Below are 18,808 nucleotides of genomic sequence, written 5' to 3'. Positions count from 1 at the left end.
TGCCGTCCGTCTCGGCCTCTGTGCACGCAAAATAACTGGCTCGCACACCCACCGCAACGATTACTCACCTGTCAGACAGCGGAATGCATTGGTAGTTTGCACTTAAATCTCCAGGCAGCCTCGACACGCGATTCGGTCGTGATCGCTTCACCGGCGCGACTTCGGTCTTTGCGTGGATGCACGCCGACGTGTCGCCAACTAGGCTAGTTGATAAGGCATTGTGAGGCACAGACAGGTCTCTCGCACTCGTTCCAAGTAAACTGGTACGACTGCTTGCGGTTAGCATCCCCTATTTCCGCTGGCCCCAACTCAACTTGTACAAAAGACACAATTTCGCCTCCGCTCAGAATGACGCTAACGGGATACCCGTTAGTGATTGTAGCGGTGACACTTTATTTTACCACGTGTTACGCGGCTCCGAAAGCAAAGCAGACTGCCCGGTCCATCAAAGAAGCCTGCGGCCAACAAAAGCCACTTCTCTGGAGTAACGGCTTCCGCTACGTGGAACGTGAGTGCACACGTTTTCTCCGAGTTCGCGGTTCGCGCTTTGATTGAGCTCCACCAGCTACCGACACAGATGCTGCAATATCGACACGGGCATGGAAGTCAGCCTTTCATCCAGAATTCCAGTTGTCTTGTAGATCGCTTTTAAAGATGAAGGTAATGTCGGATGCTCTAAGGAATATTTGAACATTATGATGGTAACGTTCTGACCTTCGATTCACGGTATATTTTTAATTTTAGAATACGTTTTGCCCTCGCTCCTTTGGTTGAGAATATCATAGAGTTTCTTTTTATCGCTGTCAAAGAATGTTAAACATCTCGAACTTTCTTCCCTTTTGTAATTTCCTCGGTTTTTTAAAGAGAAAATAAATTAAACGAAATAAGAATGCAACAGCATATTGGTGTGGCGTTGTGATATAATAGTCCCACTTGTGCAAGAAACTACGTGGACGGCCAGTGTTTGCTTCGTTCTGTGCGTGATCGACAGGACCCAATACGAACTAATGGAAAAAGAACACGACAGTGCATGCATCGTTCAATAAGCTGAAGTGCCTTCCGTTTGCCCAAGCGACCGGAACGAACACAAAATATGTCAGCCAATGTCTGGAATTATTCTGACAGGCAAGCCGATGCTATCTTAACTCCGATCTCTTTTCTGAGGTTGAGAGTCAAAGATGGAGAAAAGCATACATTAATTCGCTTCAGTGGAAAAAAGAAAAATAGTACACGCATATAGGTTCTCAGAAATAAATGAGTTTAATAAACGAGCTGTTTTCTGTGTTAACGACTAGTCATCTTTGCCATATGCTGAGCTCTTCGCATTTTGTTACATCCGCGCCTGCAACTTGAGCGTGCTCGAAAGGCGCCATGCTAGTGTGTCATGACGCAGATTCACGCGGCCAGCGCGCGATATGCTTTAACAAAGCCCATTGCAGCAACGACAGCTATGGAGGAATGCTTAACGAGCATGTTTAGCAGTTAAAGGTGTTAACAATATCATCATCAGCAGAAGCAAAGCCTTACTACGTCTACTAGTGGAAAAAGTCCTCCCCCATATCCCTTCAGTTAAACTGGCCATGCCTACCACCAGCGGCACGTTACTACAGCAAACTTCCTAATCTTTGCCACCCACCTGACTTTCTGCAATCCGGTGCTACTGTTGCCTCCTATTTTAATCCATTCCAATGATTAAGGCTTTCATATGTGTTCTGTTCGCATCACCTGCCCCGCCATAACCATTTCTTTTTATATTAACTAGACTATAAATCTCTATTTCATCTTTGTTCCTTGACGCACTCGCCTTTCTTCCTGTCCCTTAACGATTACACTATAATTTTCCCCTGCACAGCTCCCTCCTAAGTCTTTGAACTGAATCCCAGGTCGTTTCTTTAGCCACCAGGTTCACGCGTCATAATTGCTTGCTTGAGGGATAAGGGCAAACGGTAGTTGATAACGACAGATTCTCAAAGAAACTCATGCCACCTATTATTCTCCCACGTATTTGGCTCTCGAGGGCAGAGTAAGCGGTTATTATGCCTGCCCCGTGAGTATAGGTGTAATCTGTGCGAACTTGTAAGGCCGCTTATCGCGAATTGCTGTGCCGTCCCGAGGTTATAAGATATTACTTGACCCCGTTTCGCAACACCTTTTAGCCAGCAGTTTCATTTCTTGTCGATGCTCATGCTTCATTAAAGCTAACAGTGGCCGCGAAGACCATTATGAAGTCTCTGCCAGAAATCTGCCAGAATACACATCGTCTGGCGGCTCGCATCTCGCAAACTATTCGAATTGAGTGGGTCCCACGTGACCTACTCAGTTCTCAAACCTCTGCAGATTCCTTCACAGAACATTGTGACTGATAGCAACGGTGGTAACGAGAACCTGGCGCCAGCTGTAATCGTGAAAGTAATTAATGCAAAACAGCATATGTTTAGTATGGCTATGTACGCAAATACACGAAGAAGCAAAATCTACCACTCCTTTAACTAAGTTTCCTTACATTTACATTTGATTTCCATGTCTAGTCCCGTTTGAATAAGTACTGAAGTGTTTACTGGTACGTTGGGTCGTTTTTAGAAATAGGTGCAAATAAGGTCCTTAGTGCGGCTCTGTCAAAGTAGATGAACAAGTGAAGACGGTGGCTTCCAAAGCGCAGTGCAATAGACCGGACACTGAGCACCTGAAAAAAAAAAAAAAAAAAAAAAAACGACCCCAGAAATGACGCAGTGGTCTAACGGCAGTGAAGCAGGCCTCACTTCCTCGGTCTGGGGCATTTATCAATGCGCTCACAATCACATCTTCATAGGCTTGTATTAACACCCGTGGCGCTAGAATAAATCTATTTCCATGTAGTTTTTTTTCTTTTAAAGCAATGGTGTTTCCTGATTTACTGTACACATTAAATCTATTTTGATGGATTGCTTTTTGACGGACGCAGTAGTTGGTGTCGCTTGCTTTAGTTAGTGTACTTGAAAGTTTGTAATCTGCAATATCGTTTTTCTTCGTACCTAAACCCTCACCCTATTTTACTCCTCATTCGGCGCTATATTGCTATTTAAATATGAAAAGAAATAAAAATTATGGAGCACTTACTGCTCACCTTTAAAGGTATGACGCGATATCGTAGGCTACCACCCCATTTATGAAGTACATCTTTAACCAAGTCGTATGAGCCTGCCTGCGTGGCCAACGGGTGACGTAAGTGCAGGGGTCTTGGCTGATTCTGATATCACCCTCCCATATGAAAGGAGAGGCCCCCGAGTTGGCAGCACCTTGGAAACATAACGTCAGGCAACCGTACGTATGCAATCCGTTCGCTGCCATGCCAGCTGCCAGCTACTGCCTGGTAGCCTTGCTCGTGATTTTTCGCCCACAACGGCCGAGGCAGTTCCGGATTTACGTTGAAAAGGTCCTCGAAAGCTATTGCCTGAAAATAAACTGGAAAAGTGAGAATCATCGACCAATCACTTTGATCACTCACAAGAGTTAGAGCCGCATCTGTTGCCACAACTCTTTTTTCGCTTCTCATTCCTTCTTGTTAAAGAAAAAAAAAAAAAAAACCTTTTCTTGTTTATCCTTTCTACAAATCGAAGGCTATCCATTGTCGGAGAGAAAGGTGATTTTCTTAATTTAAGTCTTGCATTACGAATATTGTATTTATGCTTACTTGTACAATAGGACCATAAGGGCTCAAGATCTATTAATGCCAGCCGAGGTGGCTCAGGGACTAAGTCACTGGACTACTGAATCCACGAACGTGGATTGAATCAAATACCGGTCGCGGTGGCCGGTTTTCGATGGAGGCGAACAGCATGGCTCCCATGTACTGTGCGGTGTCAGGAAATACTTAAGAACCCCAGGTAGAAAAATTTCTGCAGTTCTCTGCTTAGGCGATTCTGACAACTTGAATTGTTATGACACTTTAAACTCAATTATCTAAGCCAAACCAAGCGAAATCTAAGTCTCTTAAATTGAAACGCAGAACCTTTCGCATTAGGCCGCTGAAGAGACGTATACACGAGATGCTGCATTCTCTTCCTTTTTCTTAACGCCATGTGTTTCATCACTTTCAGCTCGAAGCTGCTATGCAATTATGACGAGCGTCATCGCACGTTTCATCGTGATTACCAGCCTGATGCTGTTCATGAAACGCGTCAAGTCAGGCGGAAGAACATAATATGACAGCCTAGATTCCCTCCATTCTTATTTATGTACTATCTCAGCCCTTCTGCAATATAGCAAGTTTGAATTGAAGCGCTCCTCCCCTCAGATCAATTTCTTTCTGCTTAGTATAGTGTCTCTGAACTATCATTTAGCATTATGTGGCTTACATAAAAGTTATTTCAAATGAAACTGAATCGCTCTTCCCGAATTCAACGAAATCGAATGATTTCGGTGCATAAATGTCGTTGCCATAGCGTTCCGATCAATTCGGTGCCAGCATTTAAAACGCTTGCGTGACTGCCGAATAAAGCCACGGCGGTGTTCAGGCTTTTTCACACAACATCCAAGAAGTTTTTGGAAGATCAGTGAAGTCGTCAAGGGTACGAGTAAAATTTTGCTCTGCATTCGTTCTCACACTGCCGGGCTTAGTCCTATCTCGAGAAACAACGGTACGCTAAAGAGGCCTTCAAAGACACTAGTTTCCTTCTCTGAAGCATGACTTTTTTTTTATTTCGGCCAGGTTCACACGCTTCACGTCGCAAAGTGACTAAGGATGTGAGGGGAGCTACTGAGGAGGGCTCTGGAAATTTCGACCCTCTGGTGTTCTTAAACGTGCACCGACATGGAACAGTATATAAGCACCTTGCTTTCTGCCTTCGAATTCATTGAAAAGCGCCCGCCGCAGCATCGATTTATTACAGCACATTCCGTTCCAGCAGTCTAGCATGTAAACCACGGAACTACTGCCGCAGGAACCTTGAAACATGAGTATCTGCGTTAGAATTGTATAGCCGCCGTAGACGAAGTTCATGTCAAGCTTTGTCAAGATGTGTGCTGGGCGGGAGAATCCTAACTGCCGTCAAACTTTTAATCAGCGGCTGCGTCCCCTTGTCGAGATGTTATAGCAAAATATATTTCGTGTGCTTTAGCTGCAAGTCTGACATATTTGATTTTCTCTAGCTCGCCTAATTCTAAACCATCTTCAGCTGTCCCGTATTGCTTTGTGAGGAGCTGTAACGGTGCTTCTTTCATTTTTTGTCTCAACTGAAACCCATGTTTTAAGAATCCCACTAGCTCAACTGCTTCAATGTCGGATGGAAAGAAGGCACCCATTCGTACAAATTAAAAACAAAACAAATATAACCCTTTATGGGACAAAAGGTGCCTGTGGATATCACATGCAATTCGATCACAATATCGAAATCTGTGGCTTCTTTTACACTGGAAACAAAAAGAATTATCATTTTACACCCTCTAGTTTTCATAATAAAAGTGGGACATAAGTGTCCCACTGCCCCTATGAAACACTTTTCAAAGTGGGATGCTATTGTCCCACTGACGTAATCAAGTATATATATTTTTTATTTTCAGCAAATTATATTCAGTTATCAAGCTATATGTATAACTGCTTTAATAATTTTATCTCAGGTGCATTGAGGCTGATGATTGTGTTGTGCATTTGAATACCTTGAGCGAAAAGTAGAACGACCCCGTCCTACTAGCCGCAAGCAAGAACATAACATCAACTGTAATTTGCTCACAATAACGCATTTTATTTGGACATCAAGGAAGAAGTCAAGCCAAAATGGCAGAAACATCTCACTTTTCATTATGGAATGGCAGGAAACAAGCTGCACAAAGAGGCACTTCACACTTTCGACATACAAATGCCGTTCTCACTTCCTTTTCATTGGTGGAACACCACCGGCACCTCCTCCTGCCAAGAACCTTTATGGGGTGATGTTCGTTTCCTTGAAAACGGACTTCATGTGGCACACCCATCATTTTTTGTCCACTCTGGCGGCCGTTTTTCTTGCATTTGAAGGCCGGTGTTCCTCTCCTGGACTTGAATGTCTGGCCCCCGACTAACTCTCGTCCAAGGATCAAACGGAACCACAAGTACTGCACGGGCTTGTGGTGACAATACTGAATAAAAGAATTAACAACAGCTGCATCCAAGATATAATAAAACAGCCTGTGCCAACCCTACTTCGACCTGCGATCAGCGATATAAGCGTTTCGCTTCTGATCAAAGCGGTCTACACCTCCCATGTACTTGTTATAGTCAGCCACGACTTTAGGGCACGAGACGCCTATCTTGCATCCATTCGAAAGTGTGCGCTTTACTTCCACCACTTCCAACGGGTCATGAAAATTTGAGAGCATTGTGACATTCCGGTTGTCTCGCCACTGATAAGCAGAAACCTGCTCCTTTGCTCGCCAAACATATTCTCCCCTCTTCAGTTGCCGGGCATTCATAACTTCCTTCGGAAGATCTTTCCGGTTCGAACGAACTGTGCCTGCGGCATGGATGTTTCTCTCAGATAGCTTCTCCATGAGCCTAGTCGATGTAAAAAAGTTGTCGAAGAATAGCTCAGTTTCCGCATTGACATTCTTTGAAAGGGCCAGAACAACGTGCTCCCCTAATGTAAGATCAGGTTCACGTTCTGTGGACTTTCCCTCATATATTTGAAATTCACAAAGGTACCCAGTAGCGGAATCAGCTCGGCACCATATTTTATATCCTCTTTTTATGGGCTTCATTGGTGCATACTGCTTTAGAGCAGAACGGCCTTTGAATCGGACCATGCTTTCGTCAACTGCCTGGTGACTGGATGGCTTGTACTCGTATAGAAAGCGCCTGTTCATCGCATCCACTAGTGGCCGTATTTTGGCTAAGCGATCGAACCCTTCTTCATCCCTGCGCTTTATTTTCTCGTCATCATTGAGATGCAGGCAATTTGTAATAGCTTGAAATCGCTTGAAGCTCATGACACTTGAAATCTCTGTGACATTGAAGAATGGGTCGCTGCTCCAGTAGAGGTACAAATGGTGTGATGGGTTGATGCTCATGAGAATGAGGAGCCCTAAGTAAGCTTTCAGCTCATCTTTTGTTATTTCACGCCAGCTTTTCCTAGCCCGCTGGCTTGCATAGCGGTTTGTCTCAACCACTATCATGTCCAGGACTTCATCATCGAAGTACAGCTGGAATGCCTCCGATGGTCTGGATGCGGCAGTGAGCTTATCAGAATATTGCGGCTTCCACACACGAGGAGATCGACAAATGGTTGGCGAGATTGTAGACCAGGGATCGGGAATCCCTTCCGTGCCTTCATCGCTCACTTGTGTCATTTGGTCTTCGTCTGGCTGTGGAGAAGTTACGCGCCTTTTTCGCTTCTTGGGCTTTTTCCTCACATAGGATTTCTTCCGTTTCTTTCCTGTGCTTGTCGAAGGTTCCTCAATATCATCACAGGATCTATCGCTATCCACAGGCGCAAGCACGGGGACGAACTCTTCATCACTACTTACTTCTACATCACTCTGGATTGGATCAACTGGAAGGCTGAAAATGAGCTCCACCGCCTCCTCGACTGACAGTGACCTCCCTGTAAAAAAAAATAATTATCTGTGTCAAAACACTGCTTCCTAGCTATGTAAACAAAGCGGAATAAGCCAGGGAACCTAGTGTCAGTGTTAGGCTTAGCGATATACCCTCCGAAAACACACTGAACAACACGTCGCTCAAATTTTCAATGAAACTTGGAGAATATGGTGCACAAAATACGGCTATATTTACTCTAGAATGTGCTACCAGTAAAAAGTAAACTTTTGACACTTACCCTTCATTCAGAACTTGCGCAGTAAAGCGACGAAAATCCCAAACAAATGAACGCTGTGGCGACCTTCGGAACGCTCAAAACAACATAAAAATGTGCTGCCATCTGTTGGGAAAGTATGAAAAACATATAAAAAGCTTCCTAAGCTCCTCAAGAGATGGCGCAAGGTATCTAAAAGTGCGAATGTACCGCGAGATTTGAATTCCGAACGTTATTCCAAGCTGCGAAAAAGTGGGATGCCACGATCCCACTGTCTCACAATAAGTACGGGCTACTGCTGTGAAATTCTATTCATGACTTCTCTTTCTTCAGGGTCCCAATTTCCTATTTCGAGGCACCAAATGGAGTTGTTCACTGGCGTGTCTATGGCGAAAATCCTCGCGGATGTTGAAATCCTTTCCCATACCAACATGGAGTGTTTTCTGAATTTTTTTTTGCAAACTTCTAAAACAAAAATAAAACACACCGGCTCTCCCTCGCCAGACAATTCTAGTTTTCTGATTATGAAAGAGAAACGTGGTTTAAATTGCTGTGCACGTTTGTCAAATTTTATATTCTTTTTGCTAAAAAGCGCTTCGAACACAAAGCTTAATTGAGATACTCGAGTGTCATGGTCGACAAATGTTTATATGTATTGAACAATTATAAAAGAAACGCTTTGACTGCGGAAAATACTGTAGAAACTAAGTATGTAGAGAGGCCACTTGGTCGGACAGAAAGCTGGAACGAAGGATGTAGCTTTAAAAAGCCACTTTGAAAAAACGAGGACATGGTCTGTATTTCGAGTTTGCGTCATTATCGACAGTTTCGCTATCTGCCCGATCTCGGGTCATCAACGTCAGAACCTTCTCGAAGTGGTAGTTACTTCCAGTTCCGAAGTTTCCACTAAACAGGTGACTCGAGGTCGGACAGACAGCGAAACTGTCTAAATGATGCAAACGGAATACGAATGCGAATACGAGCCCTGGAATACGAGCCCTGGGCGGGTTCTACGGACGCTACGGACCGCAGCGTGTGTCTTGTTCCCACGTTTTCAACGTGCTGTTCCAAAATAGCATTCTTAGTTGAAGCATTAAGTATTGTGGATCCCGTAACTGTATCCAGGCGAGTTCTGTACAGTTGGTGGTCACTCAAATTGCACGTTGTGTCCGCTTAATATCGACCAATTGATGAAATTAATATGTCGCGAATTCTTGCTGTACGTCTGTTTTCTGTACTGCAGAGTTCCCGGACGCTTTGCGAGGAGGCGTGTTGAAATGTTTCTCCACAACGCCTGCAGCAGCAAAGCAGGTAAGGCTTAGAGAACTGAAAAAGTGGTATTAAACACCCGCAGCTTCTGCAGCGGCAGACTTTTACTGTTCATCTAGACGCTGATGCTTGAGCTGCGACGAACGCTTTACCGTCGGTGCGAAATTAAAATGCATCTGTGTAATAATACAATAGAATAAGAGTTTCCGGAATTACGAAAACAGGCCGACGCGAAAGGAAAAAATCCTTCAGTAGTAGAAATAGTAATGACAGCATAACAGCAAAGTGGCCACAAGTTACCAATACTATAAAGCCGCTGACGGCAGCGAAACTAAGCAAGAATGATTTTTATTGCCTTGTCTCTCGGGGCAGTGGCGGCATCATAAAGCTCAAGCTACCCCGACTTACCACTGACAGAGTGCCAGCTCACGGTGCCAAATTCAAAAAGTGGCATTTATCCCAGCAGAACATTTAGGGGTCTTATCTCAACCAGCGACAAGTGTCGGTTGATCTGATGCCCTGCAGCAAAGAAAAAAAAAAAACGAACACACGACGAAATATCAACTGGGAAGAATAGTGATCTCGCATTCTTGCTTCAAAAGTCATAAATAGTCCTACTACCCAATAGAGATATAAAGTACTGATTAACCAGGCGACCCAAACATGCCTGCACGGCCTAGAGGCAGCTGGAACGTCTCGGGATCCAAGGGTTCAGGAAGGCTCGATTTCTCTCTCTTCCACCTTAATGGAGAAGTCAGAGTTGTCAGCTCTTGCAAAAGCGGTCATCTCATGTAGTCTCGAAACAAACAAGCACTTCTATGGAGGCAATCTGATACAAGCGTTGAAAGGCCGGACCAAGTGGGGAAAATCAATGTCGAGTACCTGGAAGGCGAGGCTGTCTAGTCGTCTAGTTACGTTGAAACAGGGCTCAGCCTTGCGACTGCTAAAATGAAGTTGCGAAATTTGTTTCTAGAGCGCAGCTCCTAAGCGCCCGTTCTTGAATCGCGTGCCATCGCCGATCGGCGTTGTAATTGACGCTGGCAAGCAGCCCTGACAGGCAGCAGTAAAGTACTTTATGTAGTAGCAGAACATAGCGCCATCTTCCGCGGGAAGCGAGAGGCGGATATAGAAATTGCCTTCCCCCATTTAGAGAAGAGGGAGGCAGGATCAAGGGCAACGCCTGGTTATTGATTGGGGAATAAGACAAGAGTTGTAGAATGCGGAAGCAAAATGTGGCTGCCACGGGAAGATATCTGAGCGTGGCTACAGCGGAAGAGGAATGTTATGATAAGGGTGAAAGATTGGCCAATCCTTGGGTGATGCTATAAGAAGCTGAAGTGTGTCTATTCTGAAAGCACAAGGATATGGTGAGAGAGCAGAAATACAGCCCACAGAAGGGGTGGAATGGCAAGCGGAGGAGAAAAATGCGCCTAGAGATTGATGAAGGCAGTGACGAAGAAGGAAATGGTAGATTGCAAGGTGGAAAGTGAGAAGGACATGGCACGGTCAGGAAAAAGGGTCGGGGTGAGTTTATGCCACCCAGTGGTGAAATATCGCGCGAGAAACGCGCCCGCATCGTCCACGCACCGCTCGCGACGAGGTAGACTGCTGCGATGATATAGTTCAAATGATGCACAGAACTCGTATTTCGCAGATAGGTGTTGATCCCACATCGAAAAACATTTGCCGCTCTCCGGCTCACAAGGCCCGTTTAAAACAACCAAAAATCGTGATAGGAGTTTGGTTAAAGGAAAGTGGTGTCTAAGCGTGCATTTATAAATATGTCTCTGTCAAATTCTTTACATCGGTATATGCCAAAACAAAAATACCTGAAGAGGGAGAGTGATAAAAAAAATTACCGGTTGACGCTGATCCATGCCGCCAGTTGTTGGCGATTATTTGGGACCTACATCTCTGAGCACATGGGCAATATGGTCGAGCTGTGGTCAGATCAATAAGTGGAGCTCACCACGAGGAGTAGCCTAATCTGTCCTAGGAATAGGGTACGTGAAATGAGAGGCCTGCGATGCATGTAGTGGTGACTGCGTGCCATGAGAGCACGCATGTGTATGCACAATATGTGTGCGTGCGATGCCGGGGTACCCGCAACATACCTGAGAGCGTGGGTAGCCAGATTGTTTGACTATGCAGTCGTTGCTAGGTGATATGGCAGATAAATTCTTTGCGATTTTCTAAAGAAAGTATATATTCGCGGCGACTAAGGTATCGATAAAAGGTGGGAAGCAGGCGGTGGGTATATCTTTGTTTCTTGGCTCCTTGTCCTCGGTGCTCAATCATCCTCGGACTTGAAGAGCTGCGCATAAAATTTGCACGGTAGATTAACATAGTGATCAGTCAATTTTAAACCATCGTGTTATCTCAAGCTGCCGTTGAAAGTCTCATCACAAATGAGGGAACAGCGTTCACAGCCAAAACAATGCAAGTAGATCTGCAGTCCAAGGTGAGGTGCCATCCTAGGGCAACACCATATCGTCCACAAGCCAGTTGTCTCATGGAATGTCGAAAGAAAGCAATCGCAGGTACGCCTGGCAAGTATACATTGAGATCAGGCACAAGACCGTAAGGACACAACCGTACCGTAAAACATCTTGGCTTTTAGACCGAGGCGTAGGAGGCATCGTTAAAAATCGTATTGGGCAGACAAGTAAATACGTCGTCGAAAGCTATAGTACCAGACATCACTGATGAATACGCCAGAGATGTAGCTACCTACCTCAGGCGTGCAGATGCAGCTCGCCATATGCCACATTCAAGAACACAAATTTTTATAGGCTGGGCAGCCAGTACAAGCAAAAATTGCGTGTGCGTGTGGGCAGCGACGCGCCGTCAAGGCAATTAGTGAAAAGTTTATACGTTTTTATGTCGGGCTTCGCAATATACCTCGATGATTAGATGAACTCGACTGTGAAGTCGCTCCCAATTTAACGCATTCATTGTAGCGGCGTTAGCCGCGCCGAGAAAATCTCCAAAGCCACGTTTGAAGCCCCTGTATGGGCGCTAACATTGAGTTACGGAACGCTAGTGTCCGCACATATTTTTAACGTTTTGCTGCCTTTCTTTCTTTCTTTCTCTCTTTCTTTCTCTCTTTCTTTCTCTTCCTTTCTCTTTCTTTCTCTTTCTTTCTCTTTCTTTCTCTTTCTTTCTCTTCCTTTCTCTTTCTTTCTCTTTCTTTCTTTCTCTCTCTCTTTCTTTCTTTCTTTCTTTCTTTCCCTCTTTCCCTCTTTCTTTCTCTCTTTCTTTCTCTCTTTCTTTCTTTCTTTCTTTCTGTTCTAAAGAAACCAGAAAATCGAAAAGCTTTAGGTATTGGGACTACGGCTTTTTGGCAGATGCATATGCCTACGCAATGGCCTTTGTTTTCTTTCATCCTTTAAAGCTATGTTGATATCCAGAAGCTCTCTGTTCGTTACACTCTGTTCATTATAAAACGCGCCACTAGAGAGCTCTTGATTGGCAATGACGTCACGCGGCAATTTTTGCAATGCGCGAATCGCCTGCTTACCTATTAGTGACTTCAAAACGCAGGTGCCACCTCTAAATTTAGCATGGCCGAGAGGGATATAAGTTTAAATTTTTAATACGTTGGCCCACCTGTACCACAATGAGAGCCGCATATAGCTCAATGCTTTCTGGTGTACTTTCCCACAGAAATGAAATTGTTTTAGGTACAGAATAATTATTGCTCCTGTTGCCGGCGACCGTGAGCTGGCGCAGAGCCAACACTAGATAGCTAACATTTGGGCTCCGATTCTCGTTTATCCGGATACCGATTTACGTTCGTCCGCACACCGAAACGTGAATGTCCGGGCACCGTACGTGATTTAAGTTCTCCGCTCTCTAAGGATACCGCTACTACCCCAAGTATGGCACCTCAGTGCCACATACTCGCACATAGAACGTTCACCGCCAGACGTCAGCGGTTGAGGCGGCCCATGTGCCACATGCTCGCGTACAGAACGCCACCCGACCCTGAGGTCGAGGCGGCAACAGCTTGAGGATTGTTCGTGCATTCGGAAGGGTGTATGTCACTGTGTTTCAGCATCGCTCACAGTGTTTACACGTTTAGCGGACAGTTCTATACACGCTTGAGGAGCACTCGCATGCGCTGGCTCTCCTACATTCTTTTTAGTCCTACGTGTCTTGGTAGCCGTTCTGCATTTCATTGCCATTACCGTCACAGCAGAGTAAGGTAAGCAGTGGAGCCAGATGAAAATAAAGGCAGCAGGCATCTTACGGGAAGCGATCGCTTTGAGATTTATGCATCACAGCAGAAGAATGTTTGCTTCGGAAGACAACGTGCTATGCCCGTAACCATTTCATGCTTTTATCTGCTAGAGGGGCAATGATTTCTCTCTATGTTTTCATGTCACCATGTCACATCGTAGCTAAGACATCATTGTAGGAGAGCCTGCGGGGTACATCGCAACGAAAGTTAATTATTTTTCCGCTGATACTTTAACCCTGTTCCGGCTATATGTTCCAGCGGGACGCGCAAATGGACAGCTACCGGCAGGAGGCCTTGAAGGTCATTCTTCCGAAAGGCACACCGCCGGACAAGCTCAGCCAGACTGCCTGCGAGATCACCATGACGCCGGTCGACGGCACCAACGAGGTGGTCAAGAGGAAATCAATAGTAAGTGGCCACCCATTGGCCCTGCGTCAAGCATAGGCTAGTTGGTTCGGTTTATGGGCTTTGACGGCCCAAAGCGTCTCAGGAAATGTCGACAACCTGGGGTTCTTTAACGAACCGAATTACGCAAAATCTGCTACGGCAAGCGTAAGCAGAGATAGCATGAAAACAATGACTACAAATTTGAGGGTGTGCTGAGATTCTGAGATCATGTTGAACACAGACACGGGTCACATTTCTCCTCTTTTCACGTAAAACGATTCGTATGTGTACAAGATGACAGGCGGAATGCTGAACGTGTTTTGTGTGTAGTGCGCCGATCCGCTGATTTCCAAGAGAATATCGATATCCCCTTTGTAGGAAGCAGTAGCGACGTCCGATATACAGCTGTATAAATGCACTGAAACACAAAAGCTCAAAGCATCCTTAATGGCTGCGTTTTATGACGTGTGCAGATTTGAGGTTCTTTGGTAATGGCCGGGTCATAGCATGCTACACGAACTACAGTATTCTTGAAAGATGTGTAGTTCACTTTTCTTCCTTGTTTAGGATTACATGTCACGCATTCGTATGTGTACAATAGCTTCGTGAAAAAGAACAATGAGTGTGCCCTTCGTGGCCCTTGGAGTCTGTTATTTTGCCATTGGCCGCAGTAGGCCTCCGGCGGCAGGCATTTAAATTTGTTGCCGCTGGGTAGCCACACTGAATTATTCATGCTGTTGCTGTGGTGCTCCCTACATCCTAGCAGTGTCCGATCAACAAGGTAAAATTACTTTTCTTTTTTCAAGGTCTCTTCAAGACATGTCAGATGAACTTTTGCAATATCCGGTACCGGGATGGTAGTTGTGACGCCGTAGAATATGTTTCTGTAAATCATGTCGTGAAATTTTCGATTCGGCAGTGGCCATTGGCTTAACGGCCTGGAAGTTGCTGCACTCGGAAGTAACCCGATATGGCCCTTAAGCCCTTACACGTAGCTGTGAGAACGTAATGTTTTTTCCCGATGCTCTAATCAAGCGCCTCAAGATCGAATGTGCTGTAGTTTTGAGGGGCACCTACAAGAAATAAGAGATAAAGTATCAGGGCCACTGGCACTATAGTACAGTCACAATAGTCATGCCGAGACATACGCTCGTTTGTGCAGAGTGAGAGCAGATCTGGTTGCCTGAAATGCATCTACATGATTAGAGCAGGGACTCTTCTCAGGTGATGAATGTGTGTTCTAGGCTCTCCGAAGATTGCAGCCACATTTTTCTCAGCCGGATTGCTGAACTGTAAAGCCGTATGAAGAGCAGTTTACCTTACAGTTTGATGCTTCACTAGGTCAAGATGAAATGTATTTATTTATTTATTTCCAATACTGCCAGTCTCAACAGAGACCAAAGCAGGCGGGCAAACGAAATTGAAACAACATGGTATTTTCAACAGTGTACTCATGAATTGCGTATAATAGGCCAAACAAAGGTGAATGTACCAAGGCAAATTAGGAGGAACAATAAAAATAACAAGCAAACAAAAACACTTGAAAAAGTAGTACATATCTATTACATAGTATTACAGACTGCACAAAGCGCGGATAATATGTTCTGAGGATAAATATCAATTTTTTACAAACCAGTGTCTGAAGGATTCCTTGGGAACATTTTGGCAAATATGCCTTCTACTCCAACTACTATACCCTCCTGTAGTAGCAGGATCAGCGATTTGTCGCATAGAACTTTCAAAGTAGGTAATATTACAAAAACCTGTATGATGTCCGCAAATTTCAAGCACCTCTAAAAGGGCTATTGCGAAGGGCATCGACCATCAGGCACTGTGAATTTAACACTATAGATAAGCGGGCGAGTTGGTGGAACACATTCGATGGAAAAACAGCGCAAAAGATAAGAACCAGAGCAAAGAAACACAAGACGAGCGCTGACTCACAACTGAAAGTTTATTCAAAGAGGGAACACAAGAAGTGGACAAGCAAGAACACATGTTGCTACGTAGAGTGCAGGCACGCAATCTCGCTTTCATGCAGAAAAATGGATGGCTTACTAACCTCGTTTTTTCTTCATGTGGTAGGCCTCCATTATCTCACGTGTTAAGCGGGTCGGATGCTTACAGAGAATATCAGAATAGTGCAGTGAAGGTTAACAAGATTCGCAGTCATGGACGTGGTCAACGAGATTAGTAGATTTGTTAGCGTCTAAGTTATTTGCAATGTACTCCGGCTTCCGCGGCCAGGCTTTTAGTGCAGGAAGCAAATGAATCAGTAATCTTTGAACGATAGAAGAGGGAAAGCGTCGCCGTAGTTCGGTGAGGCCGATATAAATACACTCCAGTGCATTGAAAAGTGGCGCGCTTTGAAAGGGGTGCTTGGAAAGCGGTCAGTAAACTGGTCGAGTATGCTATGTATTAGGCGCTTGTGAACTGACAGATATCAAATACGTCCAAGCGCACAAAGGGCGCCTTGTAGCGGTCGTAACTTAGCGATCCTTGCATTAGCAGGCAGGCGGCGAATCGGTGGTCTGTAAAACTGCTGTTGAGACCATGACCTTCAGGGGAGGTCATCAACGGTCTGAGGATTATTTTTCGAGTGCATGTCTCACTGTAATGCAGTAGCAGCCCTGAAGAACGGCAGTGGAGACCGAGGGAAACTAGAGGCGGAACCGGTTTCCCTGTTGGCATCTGCCATACTTCACCTTTTCGGCGCTTCCGCATAACCTCACCCGATAATATCTCTTTGTTGCTTGGGGGAACTGAGTAGGTAGTAGTGACAGTGGCGTGACAGAGAGCGCGCTCGCGGGCTTCGAAATCACAAAGGCTTTGAATTGATGCTCTCTGTCTAGCACCCTTATGTTTCATCGTTAAAATGCATCAATACAGGTTATAAGTGCAGTCCAGACTTAACCAATGTCCATTGGCAGAAAATTGCAGTAGAGAGGCATTGAGATAAATATGGCAGTTGGAGCAAGACGTGTTAGGGTAAGTTGCTTCTTTTTCTGTCCCGGTTTTCTTACTTTAGCGTTTACAAAAAATTTTACAATTTGTCTTTACTAAGCACACGTGATCACGTCACGCATTTCTACTTATTCTTGTGGAAGAACAAAATATGACAAATTGCCGGACGTTCAGGACGATCCATAATAACTGCAGCTCCGCTTTAGTTGAAAAGCTAAGGTGGTGCCATTGAACAAGGAGGATGTTTGTTGCTGCGTAACATCGCCAAGGAATCGACCACTTGATGTCCATACTTTAGGAAAGTTAAAGGTTTCTACCGTGCCTGTCACACGATGTAAAGTTCATTGAGTGAGTGTAAAACCAGTTAACGGATCGTGTTGTGTTCGGTTCTGTAGCACTTAAATTTCAAGTTAAATTATTGAATGTAAGTAGCGTTGAGGGCTTTATTGAAAATACATTTTAATATCACTGATCATTGTTCGTTTTTTTAGAAGTATTGAACGGTCTAGCCACAACAAGCAAAAGTCTTGTTTGGGATAGTTGTAAATGATCGAACACACAATATTTCAACGCAACCCGGGAGACGAGGACAAAGAACAAATCAAAACGACAGGACTAGGTCGGTTTCTCTGCCTTCGTTTGTCGCGTCGAATTCTGTGTACTTCATCTAAATAAAAGCTTACAAATTAAGGATAATATCTTGATGTAGGGTTTTTTTAGCGCAAACAAAGACAAATACAAGAAAAGCGAGACGTACACACACAAGCGTTTGTGTGTGTACGTCTCGCCTTCCTTGTCTTTGTCTTTGTTTGCGCTAAAAAAACCCCACATCAAGATAAACTACCAACTCGCCCAGCAGGAAGTTTTAATAAGGATAATATCTTTGTTACTCTTGTGGTAGAGCATCCGCCTCATTTTCGGATTCAAATACATAAATACCGACTCGGGAGGAGCTTGTCGGAACGTCAAACAAGGCTGCACTCCCTTCATAGCCCATAAAATCCACTTAAATTGCATACAGAATACTGACTTTGCCCACCGTTATTTAATATCAGCCCCTGCTCATCATGGTTTGGCAGGAAACGAGGTAGCAGACGCAGCCGCCCGTGCGCTCTCTTACTGGGCTGTTTTCTCCTGCACACGATCAGGAACCCGAATTTAATCCGGTCTACACCTTCAAAGATATCACGACGTGTACTATCAAAATTGTCATCGCCTTTACCCCGGCCAACGTAAAGGCCTCAAAAAGGCGGATGAGCGGCGCCTTCCCTGCTTTTTCACCAATACATTGCTGTGCCCGGCAGCCCTAAAACATTTTGACCCCTCCGTCATTGGCAGCTATCCGTAATGTGGTGCGGTCTCTTCTGACATCTATTACATGATGTGGGCCTATCCCTCCAACCCGGTTATCCTGCCCATCCCCAACCCATCCTGGGAAGACTGGGAGGCGATCCTGCTCGGTTGCCACGACTTACAGGCCCAACAGGCCTTAGTCGGGTGCACACGGGCGGCGGCAACCGCTCTGCGGTCCCAATCTAGGGACCTCCACCTAGTGCTTGTAAGGACCGGTTTCTTATGGGCTGATCCAAACGTATCTCCTGGCCCTTGTATATCCTATAAATGTTCTTATCACCACCACCACCAGACGTACACCCTTAGAAAAGCAGAGCGCCTGGCCGGGGGACGCTGGCACCCATTTTTACCGGTAGGTGTCCGGCGGTGGGTTTAGAACTAACCACCTCCCGCAGCCGAGACGAGCGCTCTAAAAACTAAAAGTGCGTGGAATGTTGGGCACTCAGGTTCAATTTATTTCCAAATAATTAACTAACCAACATCAACGCTAGAGATTGGTTCAGTTTGGTCTGTACACCTTCTAGCCTCGGGCAGTGAGAGACGGCTTAGAGGAGGCCAGCGGAAATTTCCACAGTATGGGGATACGTACTGAGCCCCGATATTACCGTGTACACAGTAGCGTTGCTATTCGTCGACACCGAAATGCCGCCTGGCCAATCGAGCGGGCTCGCACCCACGTTGTTGCGACTAGCTGCCACAGTAACCATTAGGCCGCAAAGGTGTCTAAGTATTAATGAGGAAGTTAGAACATCCTGCGCAACGAGCACGTTTTCGCTCATCCCACAAGAACGGTACCGCGGGCATTTATAAAAGTCGATTTGCGCCAAGC

At 45.2% G+C, this 18,808-nt stretch overlaps 1 protein-coding gene across 1 annotated transcript in view; it reads left to right on the top strand.

The window, feature by feature from the left end:
• Window positions 1-345: 345 nt before the first annotated feature.
• The window catches only part of LOC146209716 (uncharacterized), a 61,672-nt gene continuing 43,209 nt past the window's right edge, over window positions 346-18,808 (top strand). The window contains exons 1-3 of the mRNA XM_084580981.1: window positions 346-508; window positions 9,007-9,074; window positions 13,534-13,683. Of these exons, the coding sequence (XP_084437107.1) occupies window positions 349-508; window positions 9,007-9,074; window positions 13,534-13,683 (378 nt within the window). The 5' untranslated portion in view covers window positions 346-348. The remainder of the gene's footprint in view (window positions 509-9,006; window positions 9,075-13,533; window positions 13,684-18,808) is intronic.

This window comes from Amblyomma maculatum, chromosome 1, assembly GCF_055883805.1.
Source record: "Amblyomma maculatum isolate TAMU_Amacu chromosome 1, ASM5588380v1, whole genome shotgun sequence".
Classification (NCBI taxonomy): Eukaryota; Metazoa; Arthropoda; class Arachnida; order Ixodida; family Ixodidae; genus Amblyomma; species Amblyomma maculatum.
Note: the sequence above shows the minus strand (reverse complement) of the source record. Positions and strands in the feature narration are given on the sequence as shown.